The following is a 21,070-nucleotide window of genomic DNA, read 5'->3' as shown; positions in this document are numbered from 1 at the left end:
GCCTGGCCATCACTTGATTATAGTTTGGTGTCCTTGAGGGGTTTAAAACATCCCATGGTCATCTTTCTGTCTGGCATACAGTGGGTTTTTAGCATCTGCTCACTGAATTAAATAAAAGCATGCTTGCTATTATTTTCTGTGCTTTAGGAAAACTTGCTTGGCCTGGAAGAAACTTTGCTGTGGGAGGATCTTTAGCAAGCATCTAAATAAATCTTTTCCCATTGTCCTCTTGAAAGACCAGATTTGGAATAGTAGGCTACACTTAGAGGGGTCCTGTCTGGGGAGGGAGACTTGTTGCCACCAATTTACAGATCAGAGAACTGAGGATCAGAGAGATTGAGACTTACTGATGATCAGGTAGTGAATAGCAGAAGCCAGAGGTTGAAACCCATGTCATATGACTCCAGGGACACAGTTTCCTACCACACACTTCCTCGTAGTCTCCACAGTGTGCTCTGAGATGACACCATTTAAGACTTTTCAGACCACAATTTTCCCTCCAAGCATTCATGCAATTGTTTTCCTTCCAGACCCAAGTGCTGAGAATCTCTATCACCCTCCTGCTTTTTCTTCATTTCCCTGAGATTTGCTAGCTCTTTCCCTGTCTCCCCTGCAGTCTGTAGGAGTTCGTTTCCCTCTCATCTCTTTGCAGGTATCGTGATTTCCAAATCTCTCAGTTGGTTTCTTTTTCTGGCTGTGGTCCTTTTTGGGGAGACTTTCCAATGCAGCTGAAGATTAGAGGATGATAACACTGAATTAGTTAGTGGATCTCCTTTGATGTTATTTTGTGGGCAAACATTAATTTATGACAAAAACATCAAAGAGCTAGGCTCTTGCATACAACTGGTTTGTCCCAAGGCAGCTGGGTAATAATGATCAGTCAGATTAAATCTCAGCATCTTCTCCTGCCTCCAGAGTTAAAGCCCAAATGACTGGAGTGTGGGAACATCCCATCCTGTAGTATCCCATCACAGCCTCAAGTTAGCACAGTATGAAACTCTCCTCACTCCGAATGTGGATCTCTCTCCATAGCCTCCCCTTTGATGCCTCCAAGACTTGAGGTCTGTCAAGACTGTTATAACAACCCTGGAGGCAATGTAGTGATAAAAGGCTGGGGCTGTTAATGTCTTTTTCCAGTCAGAGGAGCTGGATATTAGAAGGGGTCATTCCTCTTTGCGTGGATGAGCTCAAGGTTCTCTCTAGAGTCCTAGTCCTGTAATTTCAGTGGTAAGGAGAACTCTCCTTGGGCTATACGGGAAGGTGCCAGCACCATGCTTGGCACATAGCAAACTCTCCATACATAATGGTTGAATGTACTTGTTGAGAAAGGTCATGAAGCATGAAAGTCTATGGCTAGTTGAAGAGGAATAAGGTGTAGAGCTCAGGTCTTTGCTTACACTACAAAACCTCCTAACCCACTTATGTCTGTGGCCTTTACTCTGCTTCTTCCACTGTATTTGTGGTGGAAAATTGTCTGTGCTCCTTTCCAGAGCCACCCCTTCCATGTTTGCCCATCCTCTGCTGACCTCTTAAGGGCTTGCTTCTGCAATTAACCCTCTCTTTTCTGAGCCGTCAATGTTTCCCTCTCTAGTAGATTATTCCTATCAGCAAACAGCAAGCTCTAATGTCTCCCGTCTTCGAAGAACCTCCTCGGCTTCTTCTTCTCCCTCAAGCCACCGTGCTACTTTTCGCTCTCCTTTACAGCAAAATGTCTCTAAATAGTTGTCTACGCTCCCAGTATCTCTACTTCCTCTCCTCCATTCTGACTCTCAAACCCACTTTAATCAGAATTTCATCCCCATACTCCGCTAAAACAGCTCTTATCAAGGTCACCAGTGACCTTGCTGCCAAGTCCAGTGGTCATTTCTCAGTCCTCATGTTATTCCACATGTAAGCAGCACTCCACGCGGATGGTAAGGCTCTGTTACCAGGTTTTTGCTTGGTTCCAGGACATCAGTCTCTCTTGGGTCTCCTCCTACTTCATTGGCCACTCTTCTCAGAATCCTCTGTCTTCCCAACCTGTAAGTAACGAAGTACCCAGGATAGGCTCTTTATTTTATTTTATTTTTAAAATATCTTTATTGGAGTATAATTGCTTTACAATATTGTGTTAGTTTCTGCTGTATAACAAAGTGAATATATGTATCCATATATCCCCATATCCCCTCCCTCTTGCACCTCCCTCCCACCCTCCCTATCCCACCCCTCTATGTCGTCACAAAGCATCGAGCTGATCTCCCTGAGTTATGAAGCAGCTTCCCACTAGCCATCCATTTTACATTTGGTAGTATATATATGTCATTGCTACTCTTTCACTTCGTCCCAGCTTCCCCTTCCCGCTCTGTGTCCTCAAGTCCATTCTCTACGTCTGCGTCTTTATTCCTGCCCTGCCACTAGGTTCATCAGTACCATTCTTTTAGATTCCATATATATGTGTTAGCATACGGTATTTGTTTTTCTCTTTCTGACTTATTTCACTCTGTATGACAGACTCTAGGTCCATCCACCTCATTACAAATAACTCAGTTTTGTTCCTTTTTATGGCTGAGTAATATTCCATTGTATATATGTGCCACATCTTCTTTATTCATTCATCTGTTGATGGACATTTAAGTTGCTTCCATGTCCCGGCTATTGTAAATAGTGCTGCAATGAACATTGTGGTACATGTCTCTTTTTGAATTATGGTTTTCTCGGGGTATATATATGCCCAGTAGTGGGATTGCTGGGTAATACTGTTTTTAGTTTTTTAAGGAACCTCCATACTGGTCTCTGTAGTGGCTGTATCAATTTACATCAGGATCAGTTCTTAAACATTTTTTTCTAGCTATAGTCACTTCCTAGATAATTTCATCTAGACCCGTGGTTTTAAATACCATTCACATACTGATGACTCCTGAAGTTATATTTCCAGCCCTCTACCTCTCCCCTGAACCCCAACTTCCTACTCTACTAAGGTGTATAACGTGCATATCAAACTTCCAACCTAAATCAACTAAGCACATCCAAACTCTGTATTCCCCATTCCTACTCAGCCCTTAGTCTTCCTCCCTCAGTAAATAGCAACTCCTTTCTTCCAGTGGCTGAGACTTCAAAACTCGGAATCATCTTTAACTCTCTTTCATACTGCAACCTCAATCTATCTATAGGTCCTTTCAGCGTTACCTCCAAGTTGCATCTAGAGTCTGGCCACTTCTCACCCCACTGCTCCTACCCTAATCTAAGCCACCACCGTATCTTGCCTGGACTACTCTAACGGCCTCCTAATTGGCCTCACTGCTTCTATCCTTGCCTCCCTGCCAACCCTAGCATCCAGAGTAATCTTCTAAAAACTGCAATTAGATAATACCACGTCTCTACTCTAAATCTTCTAAGGCTTGTCATCTCACTTTCTGAGTGGAATCCAAAATCCTTATGAGGGCCTACAAGTCATATAAAACCTGGCTCCTGCTACCTCTCTGATTTCAGCTCCCATCTCTCTTCCCCTGGCCTACTCCAGTCTAGCTACACTGGTCTCCCTGCTATTCTTTGAACACGCCAAGCCCACTCCTTTCTCGGAGCCCTTGTACTCTGTCCTCTAAGCTTTGTCACTCTTCCCTCACATACCTGCATGTTAAATTCTCTCACTTCCTTCAGGCCTCTGCCCAAATTTCACCTTAACAAAAAAAACTTGCCCTGACTATTTTTTCTGAAATACCCCCTCCCCCTGTCTCTCTCTCTCATGACCATGCTTTACTTTACTTCTTAGTGATGCTTACAACTTGACATATTTTATACTATTTGCTAATCTGTTATTGATTGTTACCCCACTAATATACGTTCAATAAGAACAAAGTCTTTGTGCATTTAGTCGTCGCTGTATCCCAAGCTCCTAGAAAAGTGCCTGATACATAGTAGGTGTTCAACAAATATACATAGAATGAATGGATTGGTTGAATGCACTCATCCAGACGTCTTGTCTTCAAGTGAAGAGAGTGGTTTCCAGATGGTTGTCTAATTAATATGATCAAAACCACGTGTGAGGAACTGGGAGAGGTGTACATGGAGATCATCAGATGTGCATTTATTTATTACCAGAGACCACCATGGGATTCACAGATATTTTCAGGTTGCTCCTTGATGCCAAATCATTTGCCGGACTATAAGGTGAAATGAAAATCTGCCTTTAACTTCTTTGGCATGTCATTATCCTTGGGGACTCAGTGTGTTCATCTGTGAAATAGGCAGTTGGAGATGTGGGTATATTCTGCCAATTTATAGTCTACAGTGTGCTGGAGGGAGGCGGTTCAGCTGGGAGGATCAACCACACACGCTCTGGAGCTTGACTGCCTGTGCTTGAACCCTGCCTCTGTTCCTCACAGGCCACACGACCTTAGGTAACTCAGTTTCCTCATTTGTAAAGTGGGAATAATAAAAGGATAATAATAGCATTTAGTTCAAAGAGTAATTGTGAGGATTATATAAGATAATACATGTAGAGCATGTAGGATATGGTCTGGCACACAAGTGCTCAATAAATGTTAGCTATTAAAAATGAGATGTTCTGGGGGAAGTTCTGAGGGGTCATTGCTATTAATGTGTTTTAGGGGCAATAAGCTATCTTAGAATATTAGATGATATGGAATCTTTAAAAGTGTGATAATAGGTTTTGCTAAGATGTATGTGGGTCATTGGCTTGGAGGAAAAGGGAACATACATTCTTGGCTCTCTACTCTGCATTGTGTGTAACTCTGGCTATGAAACCCTAAAAGATGGACCAAATTATCCTTGGGTTGTGATCAAGCAGGAGAAATTTCCACCCTGAGGAAAAATATTTGAAGGTTGCAAAATGAATGCTGGATTTGGTAGCCCATGATGATGCTAGTGAAAAAGACACTTGAGGGAAGCTGTGAAAAATTTGGTATGACCAAATACATCGATATCAAGAAAATGAAGAGCATTGAGCAAAAGTCACGTGGAAGGAAAACCTGAGGAATACCACTATAAATGAATGTAAATACTGCTTATAAGAAATCTGAAGAATCTTATAAAAGCCAGCTCTGTGGAGATTCCCCCAAGAGCAGGTTGGAGAAATAATGACCATATCAAGCCTATCAGAGACCAGGGTGGCTGTATTTTGTGCTGGAAAACAATATTTCCATAAGACCAGCAAGTTGGTGTCTCTGAGTGAGAAAACTTGGAAGACTGTAGGTAAGCCAGGAACAGGATAATAAGCATGACAGTGGGAGCTTTCCTGTCAACAGTTTTGATCATGTGAAACAAAATGGTGGCATCAAAATAGAAACTTCTCTCCCTTTAAAGCTATAGATAAAATTTGAAAATACATATCTATAGGTTTATAGATAAAATATGGACTTTTCTGCTTCTGTGGACCATACATATGAGAAAATGTGCAACACTAAAGAAAAGTCTTTCAACATGCTGTGGCTAGTATGAGTATCATCTTTGTGGCTATCTTCGGTAACACTGATAATTTCCAGTAAATCTTGCGTTTGCAATAATGAAAAAAATGTGATACTAATATTGTGATTAGGTAGGAGAATGCCCTTATTCTTAGGAGATACATGGTGAAGTACTTAAGAATAAACCCTCACAATGTCTGTCACTTACTTTCTAATAATCTAGCCAAATATATCTCTATGTTTCTGTGTCTATCTATCTATCAAGCAAATGTGACAAAATGTTAACAACTGTTGAAGCTAGGTGGAGAGTATAGTTTATTGTACTATTCTTTCAATGTTTCTGTATGTTTGAAATTTTCAAAATAAAAGGTTGAGGAAAAAGAAAGAACCCTAGAAATAGTCTAGTGAAGTCCAACACTCATTTCACAGAAAGAAGGTCAGGTGTGAAGTAGTTACCTAAGGTCATGCTGCCTGAGGCAGGACCCAGGTCTGCTGGCTGCCCATGGCTCCCTGTGTGTGGGTTGCCCCTGTTGACCCTTAGGCAGCTGTGAGCTGTGGGGGGACATACCCAGCTTCCCCTCAGAGACCAAGGGGTGTATGGGTGTGTGAAAGGGCACCGGTGTTGGTAGTTCCTTTTTGTTTATTAAGCAAATAGATAGGTCATCTGGTAGAAAGGTGTGATGTCGAAAATGTGAAAGAGGCACCAGAGCCAGACCTGCCATCCTTAGAGAGTGGGCATACCCATTTGGCACCATCTGCTTGTGGTTTTTGATTGGTGATGGTGGTGTGTATGTCAACTCTGGGATTTCAGAGGAGAGAGGGAAGAGTAAGGGTTGGTGGCAGGGCCAGGAAAAGCAGCAAGGAGAGGCTGGCTTCAGTTCTGGAGCTCCCTGAAAGAAGGGACCCCAGGGTATCTCTGGGGATGAAACAAGGGTACATATTTAAAGAAAGGAGATGATTCTCTGCGGTCTGCAGCAGCCTCCTCTAGCTAATAGGGTTCAAGGCAGTGAAAAGGAGAGAGAGGAGAGGAGGGAACGTCCATGCAAGCCTCGAGAGGGGGCCACAGAGAAGAAACGGAAGAGAAAGAAGAGGAAAAAAAACACAGACGAGGCAGCCTGGGCCACGATGGGGGAGGGGTTGGGAAGAAGGGTGTTGGAAAGGTAAAGAGCCCGCACCTGGGGGCCTGCGAACGAGTCGAGGACCCTCAGCCTTGGCAGGCTGGAGTGTCTTTCCCCAGAACGGTCCTGCCTCTCTCTCCTCCGAGTCTGCAAGTCCCTGGAGGCCTCGGTAGCGAGCGCCGAGGTCCTGGCTCTCTTACTAGGGGGAGGGGCAGGCAGGAGAGGCGGGGCCTCCGGGCCGGGCAGGAGCGGAGCTTCTGGCCGCGGGCGGGGCTCCTCTCCGGCGGGCGGGCGCCGGAGTCCGGGGCCGCCGCTTTCCCCACCCGATCTGCCGAGGCGCCTGGCCCCTCCTCCCCCCCCAACCCCCCGCCGCCCCCACGCCCGCCGCCCCTGTTAAAGATAAACCGGGCCGTTGCCTGCAAGAGCCCCGGCAACCAGCGATCGGGCCCGGAAGAGCCTCGGGTGAGGCTTCGCCTCTCCGGCCCGGCGCCCTTATCAGCACCGCGGAGAGCACAGTGACCGTCTCCAGGACCTAGGCGCCCGCCCGCCCGCCCGCCCAGCAGCCCACCGGCGCACGGGTCTGCGGCGTCCGCATCAGCACCGCGGACAGCGCCCCGGGCCCCGCCTCGTTGCCGCCAGCCCACCTGCTCCCCGAGTCAGCACGGCGGACACCCGCCCTCGACGGACCCCGCAGCTGCTCGGCGCTGTCAGCGCCCCCGGAACATGGCCACTGAGGTAGGGAGCGAGCACCGGCCCGCAGGCAGTGCCCGGCTGCTGTGGGAACAGATCCCCGCTAGGGGCGGGGAAGGAAGACGGAGGGTGGGGTAGGATGGGATGGGGTGGTTTCCCGGATGGGGTCCGGAGGGAAGGCGTGGGGGAGGGGCGAAGTGGCAGGGGGGAAGAGAGGGGCTCCTCACTGGAGCTCATTTCACCCCTGGCGTGTCAATCTTCCCCCTCGGAGTCCCGAAGCTGTCCGCACCACTTGTTGGCACTAGTGCCAGGGTTGCTCCTGGGGCTTCAGCTGGGGTTTCCCCTTCCCATGGACTGCAAGTCCTGAAACCACTTCCCTAGAGGGTTGGAGACGAGCCTGAGCCAGTTTTAGGGGAGAGAAGGCGGCTGGCTGCTGTTGCTATGTGGTGCAGCCATCCAGCTTCTGAGCCCAAAAGCCTGGCTAAGGGATGACAGACCTACCTTCACATCCGCATTTCCTCCGCGGGGGCAGGGGGACAGGAGGGGACAAAGAATCCTCAGGTCAAAACCCCAAATGGTTAGTTTTAATGAGCTGCCTGCACCAGTTCAATTTTGCATATTACCCTTTCTTGCTTCTTCACCCCTTTTGAGTTTCCTGTACCAGAAGACCGCATTTCCCTTGTGTCTGATGGGAGGAGCTGCCTTCTTCAGGGTGTGCCTATAGGTGTGTCACCTTCAAGGGACTTGAAAGCTGAACCAAGGACCTATTGACTGAGGGCAGGATCTATGTGCAGTGCTTAAGAGATCAGGAATTACCTCCTCTACCCCCTCATTTCACAAGGGAAATGGAGCTCTTTATATTCCCACTTCATAAGTGGTAAAGCTAATACATGAAGGGGAGGACCTATTTAACACTCACACAGCGTGTCAGCAGCAGAGCTGAAAGTTTCTTCTTTGAATTTTGGAGTGGAACCCAGGACACCAGATTTCCCCAGTTCTGATGTTGACTTTTTTTGTGGTGTTTCCCCATTTCCAACCCAGCTGGAACACAAGCCAGGGGGACAGCAGAGGCTTTTGAATGATCCTATGCAGTGCCTCTGGGCATCCTGCTGAGCAGCGTGACATCAGTACCAAGTGTTACTGTTGTTATTCTGCTGTCGCCACCACAGAACGAGGTGCAGTTGCTTGGCGTCACTCGGCTTTCTGACAAGGCACAGGGTTAGCTAGGAGAGCTCGTCCCTCAGGACCCTGTGAGGGGACAAGCCCTGCGCAGACCCATGGAGCTTGGTTTCTAGGGTGGAGGAATGCAGAGTGCTCAAAAAGTGCCAGAGATACTGAGAAGAGGAGGAAGAACAAAGGAGAAATGGCCAAGGAGCTGGTCACGTTCCAGACAGGGCTGGCAGACTGCAGCAGAGAGGCTGCTGGTGTTGGACAGGAAGGGGAGACTTCAGACACGTGGGCACAGTTGGGCCAGCAGTGTGGGCAGAGAAGGTGGCCACATCTGTGACGAGGCCCATTTGTCCTAGCAAATCTCCCTCTCAGGTCTGCTATGGTTCACAGATTCTAACCAGCAGGCTTACATCTCTAGGTCGAGGCAGTGTTTCCAGGAGGCTGCTGTTAGCCTGCTGTTAGCTCTGCTATAATGCTTCTGTGAATACAGCATTTTCCTGTATACAAAGCACTATCACACGAGTGATCTTTGAGCCTTAGAGCAACCCTGTGAAGTAGGCGAGGATAGTGTCATTATCCCCAATTAACAGATGAGACAACTGAGGCTCAGAAGCTTGCCTAATCCCTGTGAATGAGCCAAGGAAGGCATCATTATCCCATTTTACAGATGATGCAACTGGAGTGCTGAGACTTATCCAAGAAAATATGGCTAAAAAGTGGCAGGGCCAGGACTAGAACTTGAGTCTTCTGCCTCCCTGGCCAGTGCTTTGTTTGCTGCATCCAGGTGTATCCAATTAGCCAACTGTGTTGCCCAGTAGAGAGTAGAGGACTAGGGGTCCTGACATAGACTTTGATGGGGGAAGGATGCAAAGGAGTTCAGGAAGGTCTGGAGTATGGGGACTCAGGTACCCTGACGGGCCTGGCTGGTTCAGCTTGAGGGCAGAGGGATGGAGGAATGCCCACAGGGTTGAGGGGCCGAGGACAAATATTGCCCATTTCCCAGTTTGGCCTTGGGTGGGCTCTGATGCCAGCACAGAGGGAGGAAGCCTTAGCTCTGCCAAGGCACAGGGCGTTCACATTATCTGGGCTGCAGAGCGAGTCATTTTCCCCAGGCTGTCCTTACTGTTAGGACTGAGTTAAGATTACCAGGAAAAACCTGTTGGGAGAAGGCAAACCTCATGCCAAGCTCCTGTGGCCATTCTCTTAGGATTCTGAATGGGAGGTCCTCAGCTCCAGCAGAAAGTGTTTTGAGAGGAGGAGAGGGGAGAGAGGGAGAGAATTGAGAAAGATTGGATATCCCTGGATCCCTGGATGGAAAGCATGGAAACTGGATATTTTCTACTCCCTAATTTCTGTTTAGGAGTTAGCGTTAGGGGAGGGGTGCGTGTGAGGACCTCAGAGGAGGGATGAAGCCTCCTGAGCCATACACTGACCTCATTCGGAAAACTGTAATGAGCCCATTTCCTGCGTGACAAACCTCTACGAATGTGTGTCATGGGAGCAGGGTCTGCCCCGGAAACCAGTCCAGATGGCCAAGGACAACTGGGAAATGCTTGGCTGGGAGGGGCTTGTCCAAGTGGTGGAGTTTGGCCCCTAAGAGATTTTTAAATGCACACAAGTAGCATTAGCCAAGAAAGGCATTGGGGGTTTTGATCTCCGAGGCATGAAATTAACAAGCAGCAGACAATGGGCTGGGCTGGGGCTCTGGTGCAGCCTGAGAAGGACGCCCTGCGCCTGGGTTTCCATCCTGAGGCCCCACTCGGCTGCCTGTGACTCATGATGCTCACTCCTCCTCCACACCCCAGCCAGGGAGGATGGTGTTGGCTCATCAGCTGAACCTTCTGATTCTTGAGTTGAGTCTCAGATGCGTCCTCTGGAATTAGTTGGTTTTTAATGAGGATGGAGATGTGGGCCAGATGGGGCCTCCTGTTTGTCTTGGTCCGACCTGCCTGGGAGTGCTCATCTGCACTCCGGTGCTTGCTCCTTCCCACCTCTGCCAACTTGACTCTGTCAAGTGTACAGACCCTAAATGTGAGACCTGGGATACCCACTCTCCTGGCAGCCTCCTTTGCCCTGCCACGCCGTTCAAAAATTGGTGTCAGCAGATCTCACCACTGATTTTCTCTTTCTTCCTCATGCAGTGCCTCTTGGTCCTGTCCTAACTCAGCTGCCAGCAGCTAGGGGATGGTGATGGGAGGGAGGGGAGGGTTGAGGAAGGTGAGAAGTAAGAGGCAGGAGACCCTGCCTTGCCTTAGATCCTACTCTTCACTAACTACAGATGAGTTAGAGTCTTAGAGTCTGTGTGCTCTAAGTAGATCTGGGAAACTAGGGCTCTGGCATATAAAGTGTGTCTGATACCATCCTCTAGCAACTCCTCAAGACCCCACAAACACTCTCCAGGGAGGGAAGAAGATCCCTAGTCATCCAGAGCCAGGACAGTGTTCTAAGGCTCAGGATATTGTTGGGTTTGGAAAGGGTGTTCACCCCTCCCACTCTGGCTACTTGAGAACACATTGATAAAAGCCAAAAGGAAATGGGACGGTACTATGTAAGGTAGCACCCTAAAATCTTAATGGTGTAATAAAATAGAGGTTTATTTCCAGGTGGTTCTCCTCTAGGCAGTGATTCAGGGACCCAGGCTCTCTTCAGCTTGTGGTTCCACTATCTTCAACACATGGTTCTCTTGGTTTCTGTGGGAGGCGAAAAAAATCACAGAGGAGTGGTGGTCTTTATGAGCCAAGCCTATACATGACATTCATCACTTCCATTCGCATTCCATTCAGTCATATGGCCACACCTAACTGAAAGGGAGGCTGGGAATTAATCTAGCTGTGTGACCAGGAGGAAGAAGTGGCTGTAGTCAACAGCTAGCCAGTCACTAGAGACATATACCTTCATGGTAGCACACAGTATGTGTGCATTCAGTCACAGACAAAGGAGGATATTGGAGGGGAAGCAGCTGAGCCCATTTCAGAATGGCTGAAGCACTGTTCTTTCCTTTTCTTTCCATTCTCACCATTATTTTTCTTAAGTTAGACCCACTTTAATTTTCCCCTGGACTACTACAAAGATAGTCATCCCTCCACCTGGCCCCTTATCCCAGTCATGCCCATTTCCCATGCACCAATCATGAAGCTACCAGAATGATCCTTCTGGGGCTAGGGGAATCCATCCTCAAGATCGACAGCCTCATGTATGTTGGTTTAGAAGGTCGGAGGAAGGTCACAGCCCCTTCCTTTTCCTTCGAAAATACAACCATATGAAACCTTAACCAGACAGAGCAGACACACTGATGAATAACATTTTTATATTACCAAAGCATTTTTTATTTTTCAAAGCTATCATAGGATCCTACTAAATGTCAAGGGGACTCCTTCAATTAAAACCTTGATTAGGGGAATCAAGGACTATAGGAGCACTTATACATTATTTCATCCAGTCACAATACTTCAGGATCACACTCTTACATAGAGCAAAATTCACTTGGATTTAGGAAAGTCTTGTTAGCACCATCCCAGGACCTTGATCCACCTATCATCTGATCCTACTACCACAGTGAAAACCTTTCTCTCTTTACTTATTCTTCCCCCAGCTCTTAAGCAATTTAAGTATCTTCTATCTTAAACCCTCCGCTCTAGTAGGAACTTGTCAAGCTCTTTGTGATCTAACCCTTGCCTTCTCTATACTCTCATCATCTACTGCTCTTATCTGCTCTGCAAACCAACTTCAGTCTTGCTGAAATCTGCCTCCAGTCATTGGAGTAGACCTTGTTCTCTGCTGTCTCTGTTACTTTGCACAATCTCCTCCCTCTGGGTTGCCTTTTCTTCCCTCCCTCACCCCCCCTCCCCGCCCACCCCCCACCGCTGGTAGCTCCTTTATGACTCCACACAGACCTCAGGGAGCCTTTTCTGAGAAAGCGTTTCTGGGGGAGATGCTACTTCTCCGCAGCATTCATCACAGTCTGATTCATTGTATATTTACTTGTCTTCCTCCCTGGGGCTCACAGACTGTCTTTTGCTCAGCATCCCCAGAGCCTGGCAATAGTAGGGACTCAGTAAATGAAAGCTGAGTGACTGAATGGATTCACCTTAATTACACAGGATGAACTGGCTGTGTTCACTCTGCCTTTGGGGCTTGGGCTCCACGTGGTTCCAATGTCTGGAATATTTCACCCAGTGGGAAGCTTGTCTCAAATGTGGGTGATGGAGGCTGGAAGTGGAAGAAAGAGCCCCTGTTCTTCTATGGAATTGAGCCCACTTCTCTGAAATGCTAGAGTCTGTGTCAACGTCAAGTTTGCAGGTGTGGACAAGGGACAGAAGTCACCCTACTCCTTCCTACCAGGGCAGGAGATTTCTTCATTTTCTGGCCTCAGCCCACTTTATCCACAATTTTCTCTGGGAAATTTGGATGACTGTGGGCCCCTTCTTCTCTGTGATGAGAAGTGCTGGACGTGGAAACAATCTGTGGTGTCTCTGACTTACGCCATAACTTGGCCTGAACCCCAGTCTCCCTCTGAGTTCATGGGCGCATCACATCTTCCTTTGCCCCACAAGCTCCCCTCCCCCAACCCTGTCAGCTCTACTAGGCGGGATGGGTCCGAGGCATCAGTCTTGTCCAGTGCTGGGGTCCCCAATCCACAGCCTGACAAGCTGTGAACGTTTGATACTTGCTGAATGAATGAAGGAGTGAAAGACCCCACCAAGCATGTGTGTGTGTGTGAGAGAGAGAGAGACAGAGAGAGAGAGAGAGAGAGAAAGAGAGAGAGAGAGAGAGGATCTGGGCCAGCCACCAGGAAGTGTTTTCCTCTCGTTAAAATTTGTTCCTGGCTCTGTTGGTGGTTCCAGAACCTCTCACTTTGGCTCAGCTTTGGCCCTGCTTCAGGCTTTTTCTAGATCTTTTTGGGATAGCTAGAGGCATCTTCTGGAGTAAACTCAACAAGCCTGCTTCCCGCAACCTTCCTTGAACATTTGTGGGATGGACAAGTTGTCCTGGTTTGCTGGGAACTTTCCTGATTTTAGCAGTGAAAGGCCCACACCCCAATAGACCCCTCAGTCTTGGACAAACCTAGAAGGATGATCACCTTGAGTGCGTGTCTCCTGAACGTCTCCCCAGGTCCACAATCTGCAGGAGCTCCGGCGAAGTGCCTCGCTGGCCACCAAGGTCTTTATCCAGAGAGACTACAGCGATGGGACCATCTGTCAGTTCCAGACCAAATTCCCCCCAGAGCTGGACAGCCGGGTAAGGATGTCTTTTCCTAAAGTTGGATCATAGACTATGATGGAACTGAGGGGCTTATTAGAATACGTATATTTTTCCAGGAAAAAAATAGTATAGGAAAAAACTTGCTCAGCCACTTCAGGTGGAAGAACTAAAAAATGTCCTTAACACTGTCTTGCTGTCACCTCCTAGAAAGTTAGAGCTGAAACACCTCAGAGATTTTCTAGTTCAGTGGCTCTCAAATTTCAGAGAATCACCTAGAGAATCACCTGGCTCTTATTGGAATTTGCTTATTGGATGATACTAGGTGTCATCAGAGATGCTGACTCAGTTGCAGGACTGGGTTCAGGAATCTCTTTTTAGAAACACTTCTCAACCCCAGCTGTGCATTAGAATTTCCTGGGGAGCTTAAAAAAATTCCCAATGCCCAGACCAAACCCAAGATCAATTAAATCAGAGTGTCTGGGACTGGGGCCCAGGCATCAGCATTGCTTTAAATTTCCCTGGGTGGTTCCCCTGTGCGTCCGGGGCTGAGGATCTTAATTTTTAACGAGGAATCCCTGGGTGATGTGCAACTGGGTGATTCACAGATCCCACTTTGAGAATCTCTGGTCTCCTAGACAGTGATTCTCATGCTGGGCTGCCCGTTAGAATCACCTGGGAGCTTTTGAAAAAACCTTGCAGGGCGTCAGCTTGGGTAGAATAGGACAGTGGTAGTCTTTGCTGCTCGGACCCGCCCTCTCGCTTCTCAGACCATTTGAATCAGAATCTCCTGGAGGCGAGACCTGAGTATGCCTATGTTTCAAAAGCTGCTCAGGTGATTTTAGTGTGTACCACAATTGAGAACAACTACGCCCTTGAACCAAAACTGTGGTCTGTGGACAGGCAACGTCAACGTCCCCTGGAAACACAGAATCTCAGGCTCCACCCTGGATCTACTGACTCAGAATTTGCATTTTAACGAGATCCTGAAGTTATTCATATGTGCATAAAAGTTTGAGAAGCATTGCATTAGTTCATCCTCTCATTTAAGAGAGGAAACTCAGGGCCAGGAAGAGGAAGTGACGTGCCAAACTGACTGAGGGCCGAAAGGGCCTTGGCGTCCGACTCTCTGCTTTTTCACAGGACTCCTGTTTCCTTAGTGGGTATAGATAAAACTGGGTGCCTGGGTGATCAGAGTCTTGGCAGGGAAAGCTTAGAGACCTGAAGGAAGGGCTGGAGGGTGCTTTTCCCTCCTTCTCCCCACCTCGGGCAGAGGGGAGAGCCTGATGCTCCATCACAGGGTCTGCTGGTGGCATCAGAGGCCGTCAACCAAGGGCTCTGCCCACAGCCTCCCACTCCAACTCAGCTACTTGGTTGTTTCATGGACCAGTGGCCCCTTGCAAGGCATCAGCCCCTTCTGCTGAGTTTTGCTCCTGGTCCTGGGTGTATGTAGCCCTCATCCCAGGCCTCCTTAGAACTGGCCTGGGGTTGGGGGAGGGCAGAAGAAGGACCATGACCTTTCATTCAGCAGCCCAGGCAGATTTGAATGAGTTTGGGAGGGTGGGGCAGGGGTGGCCTTTGCTGATCTGACCCCTAAACAGTTTTTGCGGAGCCATGTAGATCTCCTCGTCTTAGCATGCCTGTCCTTTGTGGCGGGGATGATCCCTGAGATACAGCAGCAGGGCTTGGGTCCCAGACAGGATGGACATAATTTTCTCTATATGTTCACTCCAGATCTTTATAGAAGTAGTGGCTGGGAACCCCAAAGCTTCTGACTATTTGGGGGGAGAGCTTTTGTCCTAGACAGGAATGGGAGGTCCCTAACCTTATGTGATGGGCAGTTCTGGTCCTGTGGGGGTGAGTGGGGAAGGGGGTGCTTAAAGAATGTAAATAATGGGATGAGAGACACTCTGATACCTACTGAGTTTGGAGCATGACCTTCCACTCCAGGCTCCAGTGGAGGGCTGCATGGTGAAGAGCACAGACTCGGGTCAGAGCTGTGTAAACTTGGCCCAGTTCACGCAGCATTCAGCAAGTATTTATTAGGCACCTACAATGTATTGGGCACTGGAGATGTAGGAGTGAACACGTGGAGCTTATTTTCTATTAGAGGATACAAAAAAGCTTTAAAAAGCAACAAGAAAATATGTAGGTGATAACAAATACTGGAAATATAAGAGAGGAGGTCAAGTACAAAGGGGGAGCTGGGCAGAGGATGCGGGGTGCTGTCAGAAAAGGCGAGACCTAAGCGGAAGTAAGGGAAGAGCCAGGGCACGGGTTGTCTGGGGAAAAGTACTGCAGCTGAGGACACAGGCCCAAAGGACCTGTGGCATTTTCAGGAAGCAGTGGGCAGTCGGTGTGGCTGGAGTGAAGAGAACAGGAGATGGGCTCAGAGGAGTTGCAGGGCCGGGCCCTGGAGGGCCTCACAGGCATGTAAGGACTCCTTGGATTTTACTTGGAGAGAGATGGGGAGACTTGGGAAGCTCTTGATCAGAGTTATGACATGATCTGACTTTAACAGTCTCTCTTGGCAGGGCTGGGGGCAGGGAGACCACTTAAAGAGGTCAGAGATGATGGTGGTCTGGACCATAGAGCAGAGCTTCCATCAGGCTTCCCCTGTAAAATGGGGGTGGGAGTCGTACTTCTCTGATAGGATTGTTATGAGGGTTAAATGAAAGAATATATAAAAAGTGCCTGGCACATAGAACGTGCCTAATAAATATTAGCTATTATGGTTATGGATGCAGGCAGGATAGCTTCTCAGTTGTCCAAATGCATGGGGCTGTCCTGTTCTGGGTGACCTGTTTTTTGCTTTTTTAATTAATTAATTAATTAATTTTTGGCTGCGTTGGGTCTTTGTTGATGCGTGTGGGCTTTCTCTAGTTGCAGCGAGCGGGGGCTACTCTTGGTTGCGGTGCCCGGGCTTCTCATTGTGGTGGCTTCTCTTGTTGCGGAGCACGGGCTCTAGGCACGAGGGCTTCAGTAGTTCTGGCACACAGGCTCAGTGGTTGTGGCTCGCGGGTTCTAGAGCGCAGGCTCAGTAGTTGTAGCGCACAGGCTCAGTTGCTCCGCGGCATGTGGGATCTTCCCGGACCAGGGCTCAAACCCGTGTCCCCTGCATTGGCAGGTGGATTCTCAACCACTGCACCACCAGGGAAGTCCCCTGGGTGACCTCTTAACTGGGAAGAAGTGCCTCCTCCTGGAAAGACACACCTGAGGTCTTACCCAATCAGCCTCATGCTCTCCAAACGTGGAGAGCCCCCACTAATCAGGTCCTGAGCCCTCTCACAGCCATCACAATGGTGTATGTGTGTGTGTGTGTGTGTGTGTGTGGCAAAGTCACTGGAATTCCTGCCTGATCCGCTGCAGAAAATATTCACATCTTGGATTTCATGGGAGTTTTCTGTTTCCAAGGGAGGTCAAGTAGTCATTCTTACTCCCATTTTACAGATGTGGAAACTGAGGCGAGAGTAGTTAAGTCATTAGTCCAAGGTCACACAGCTAGCTGATGGCCAAGTCTGGACTGGACCCTAGGTCTCCTGACTCCCTGTGTGGCACTCCATGCGCACCTCCAGCCTTGCCGGTCTTGCCTGTGTGCCGCCAACCCCAACGCTGGTGCGGCCCCACCACTGCCACCTCCAGGGAGGCTGACCTGGGCCTGGCTCCCTGTCCCTCTCTCCCTCCAGATCGAGCGGCAGCTCTTTGAGGAGACTGTGAAGACCCTCAACAGCTTCTACGCAGAGGCAGAGAAGATTGGGGGCAGCTCCTACCTCGAGGGCTGCCTGGCCTGTGCCACGGCCTACTTCATCTTCCTCTGCATGGAGACCCACTATGAGAAGGTGGCTCCTTCCCCCACGGCCCCGCATCCCCTCTCCCAGGGCTCCTGTGCTCCACCCTCATCCTCAACCGGTCCCTCTCCTTGCAGGTCCTCAAGAAGATCTCCCGATACATCCAGGAGCAAAACGAGAAGGTCTTTGCCCCCCGAGGCCTCCTGCTCACAGACCCCGTGGAGCGTGGGATGAGGGTTATATCCTTTCCAGCTGTTCTGTGCGGGGGCACAGAGCTGCCGGCCAGTGGGCCCCTGGTGAGGCTGCTGGGAAATGGGACCACCTTCTGGGCCCCTGTTCAGGGATTTCCTGGGGTCCCCCACACCCCTGGTCATCGGCCCCTGCCTCCACCTCAAGTTAGTGCAGTTTGTGCATTTTAGGCTTTGCTTTTATTGAGCTGCATTTAATCAGTGCTTAATACATGCCAGATATCATAGTAAGTGCTTTGAAAATATGAATCCATGGACTTCTCATAGACCCCTATAAAGTGGGTAACTCTTCTTATTGCCTTTGTAGCTGACCCTGGCTCAGGGCCGCCCAACTGGTGACCGCCAGAGCCAGGATCTGAGCTCAGGCCCACTCTTCAATGCTCTCGCATGTAACCCTCATTGAAGCCCGTTCAATGAGCAGGTCCTGTTGTTGCCCTTTCGCAGATGAGAAAAGTGAGGTCTCGGTGAGAGGCTGGCGTTCGAGAGGGTTATAGGTCTGCTCACTCCACCTGGTCAAGGTGTACATACATCCTGCCCCCAGTCAGCAGCAGAGGGTAGAATTGTTTAAAAATAACTTTTACTGGAAAACTGACAGGAAAAGAGTAAAGAAAACTCAAATCCCAGAACCTCATGCTTACAAAGCCCAGGGAGAGGCGCTTCTCGTCTTTGCGACTTTACTATGTGCCAGGCATTGTGCATTACACGCTTTATTTCATTTAATCCTTGCAGTAACCCCAAGATTCTATTATTTTCCCCATTTCACAGATGAGATGGGTGAGCTGAGATTTGAACTCAGGACACCCAAGTCCTCACACTTCCTGTGCAGTAACACCCGCTCTTGGGCACATCCCCATCCTGGGATACAGTGATTAGACCCACTAGAATGTAAGCTCCTGGTCTTGGCTGTGCGCAGGAGCATCTGAGCTGAGTGAGCGCAGGTGCGAGGAGGGGCTTGGGTCTGGCTCCCCGGGCCTCTGAGTCCTTACTGTCTGGGAAGCAGCACCAGCTCTGCCTCCCGCTTCCCTGCTGGCCCCCATCAGCCAGTTCCTGTCCGCTTGCATCCCTCCTTAACGCCGCCCCAGATCGAGATCTCCATCTACGAGGACCAGTGCAGCAGTGGCAGCTCTAGCAGTGGCAGTAGCAGTGGCAGCGGCAGCAGCAGCGGCGGGGCGGGTGGCCGGTGACTGGCCGAGAGTCCCTGCAGGGAGGTGTACGACTGGACTGAGGGCCCTGCAGACCTGTGGCGGCTCCGCTACCAGAGCACCCGCTTCTGAGTCGTTCTCTGGGCCCACCCTGCTGCCCAGGGCAGGAGGGAGGGTGACCTGCCCAGTGTTGCCTGCGGGCCATCAACGGCGCCCCCTGCCCCTTGCCCCCTGGCAGGACGGTCCACTTCCTGACCTGGCTCTTACCCGACGGGGCTGGTCTGGGTCACACAGAGGCAGGTTTTCCAGGGGAGGCTGGGGTGGGGACAACACAATTTGGACAGCCCCTCTCTTCTGCAGCTCCCCTCCCAACACCCCAGAAGAAGATCCAGGTCTGTCACATAGAGACTTCCCATCCTGCACGATTCCTCACCCCAAATCCCGCATCCACCAGGACTCCCTCCCTCGGGGCCCTGCTCCCCATGGCTGTCTCCCAGTGTCTGCTCTTTCTGATGCCACCACGGGGCCTCTGCCTGTCTGTGATCCTGCCTCCACCGAATTCAAGGTCTGGGGAGACAGGAGTGGTCAGCCTACGGGCGCTGCGGTGGGGAGCTCTTCAGCCCCCTCCTGACCTCTTCTAGACTCATGGTGTCCCTGTCCTCCACCCAGAGCCTGGAGGTCATCTTAGCCTTGCCAAGAAGCGTCCAAGTCCTGCGACTTTGCAGGCTACCAGGTGCTGGTGGTGGGGCACATGGCCTGGGGCTCTGGGAGGTTATATGGGGGTCTGGAGAAATGCCTCATGGAGAGATGTAGCCTTGGGGGGTTTAACCTCCAGAACTGGAGCCAACTTCCTGAGATTAGAACCTGCACGTGTGTGAGAACGAGTGTGTGTGCACGCAGGCACATGTGTAAGTGCACATATGTGAGTGCACTATGTGCATGAATGTACCTGTGTGTGAGGGCAGGTGTGTGCATGAGTGCATGGTGAGTGCACTTGTGTGAGTGTGTGTACACATGTGTGTGTGCATGTATGTGAATGAGTGCACTTGTACGTTCCCCTTGGCTGCTGGGCCAATGACTGCCCCTCTCTGCATCCTGTCTTATCTTCGTGCGCCACGGTCTGTCTGCTTCCCTGTGTGGGTCCAGCCTGTCCCCCTGTAAATAAATGTCCTAATGTCCCTTGCCCCTTGCCTGGGCTGCCAGCTTGGCTCTTCTTCCTGGCCTCTCCCCTACCTGAAAGGTTCTCCCCACCTTCTGACTGTACTGTGTACATTCTAACAAAAAAGAAGTTGGGGTTCTAGGAGAACAGAGCCAACCTTCCAGGGCCTTCCGTGCCCCCCTCTCAGTCCCTCATGACAAGGCAATGGGGCCATGGACACTGCATATTCAGCCCGCCCAGGCTCTGGGGCTCTCTAAGGCTGTGTAAGTGAGGCTTCTTTGGAAGGTCAAAGGAGCTGCTAACCTGCAGGGGAAAAGGCAAATTCCTTTCTTGAAAGGAAAGAGGGGTGTCCAGCCAATGAGGCCCTGCCTGCCGACACCCAGCAGCCCCATCCTGGTGCCTGAAGATGGACAGAAGGAGACTGCCTGCCTCAGCCGGCAGGAGGTGCTAGAGTGGATATGAAAGACCAGATAGCCAGGTAGCTTTCCGGAACCAAAGAGGGGCCTGATTTTCTTTTGGATGCAGGAGCAGTGTGTAGGAAAGCTCCAGAGAGCTGGAGAGGGCAGCCCAGCCCCTGAGCCTAAGTGGGTCCTGGTCCAAGGATGCCCCGGGTGAGCTTGCAGCCCAGTGGGCTCTAGCACAGCCCCTACCCCTATACCCACCCTGGCCCACCGTATGGCTGGGGCTGACCTGTGCGTCTCCTGTGGGAGGGCTGGGCGTAGGCAATGTGGTGGCCTTTTGCTTTATTATTTCTTTTTCCAATAAAAGGATTTGCCTAGCTTGAGGCTCTGTGCTGCTTCTCTCCCCCACGGTGATGGGAGGCCAGATCTATGCCCCAGGACCACGGCGAGGGGGTGTTTGGCCGCCCACCCACCTCACGCCGAGGAGGCAGGGCTGAGTGTGTTCCTGAAGAGGCAGCACCCTGACACGGGCAGGACGGGCCCTGTCTTCTTGGAGCTTGCAGTCTAGTGGGAGGCAGACACTCTGCGTCCCTAATCTGGAGCCTTTATGCGGCCCTGGGATCCTTAGGTGGGGGGAACAGGTTGGACTGAAAGCCAGGTCAAAATCAAGTCATGGATTAATTAAATACCCGTTTCTTGAGCTCATATCTGTTCGGGGTTGGATCACACAGGTCACTCAGTTCTAAAGAGAAC

The 21,070-nt window shown here is 50.0% G+C and overlaps 2 protein-coding genes across 2 annotated transcripts in view; one reads left to right on the top strand and one right to left on the bottom strand.

Annotated features, from left to right (window-relative positions):
• Window positions 1–7,243: 7,243 nt before the first annotated feature.
• Window positions 7,244–18,938, top strand: GOLGA7B (golgin A7 family member B). Its single transcript, XM_061209376.1, has 5 exons — window positions 7,244–7,255; window positions 13,493–13,618; window positions 17,266–17,418; window positions 17,505–17,621; window positions 18,698–18,938. The coding sequence occupies exons 1-5, from the start codon at window positions 7,244–7,246 to the stop codon at window positions 18,797–18,799; spliced, it is 510 nt and encodes a 169-aa protein (XP_061065359.1). The 3' UTR covers window positions 18,800–18,938.
• Window positions 10,950–21,070, bottom strand: part of CRTAC1 (cartilage acidic protein 1) — a 155,336-nt gene continuing 145,215 nt past the window's right edge. The window contains exon 15 of the mRNA XM_061209193.1: window positions 10,950–11,070. Within this exon, the coding sequence (XP_061065176.1) occupies window positions 11,048–11,070 (23 nt within the window). The 3' untranslated portion in view covers window positions 10,950–11,047. The remainder of the gene's footprint in view (window positions 11,071–21,070) is intronic.

Source organism: Eubalaena glacialis, chromosome 1, assembly GCF_028564815.1.
Source record: "Eubalaena glacialis isolate mEubGla1 chromosome 1, mEubGla1.1.hap2.+ XY, whole genome shotgun sequence".
NCBI classification, from domain to species: Eukaryota; Metazoa; Chordata; class Mammalia; order Artiodactyla; family Balaenidae; genus Eubalaena; species Eubalaena glacialis.
Note: the sequence above shows the minus strand (reverse complement) of the source record. Positions and strands in the feature narration are given on the sequence as shown.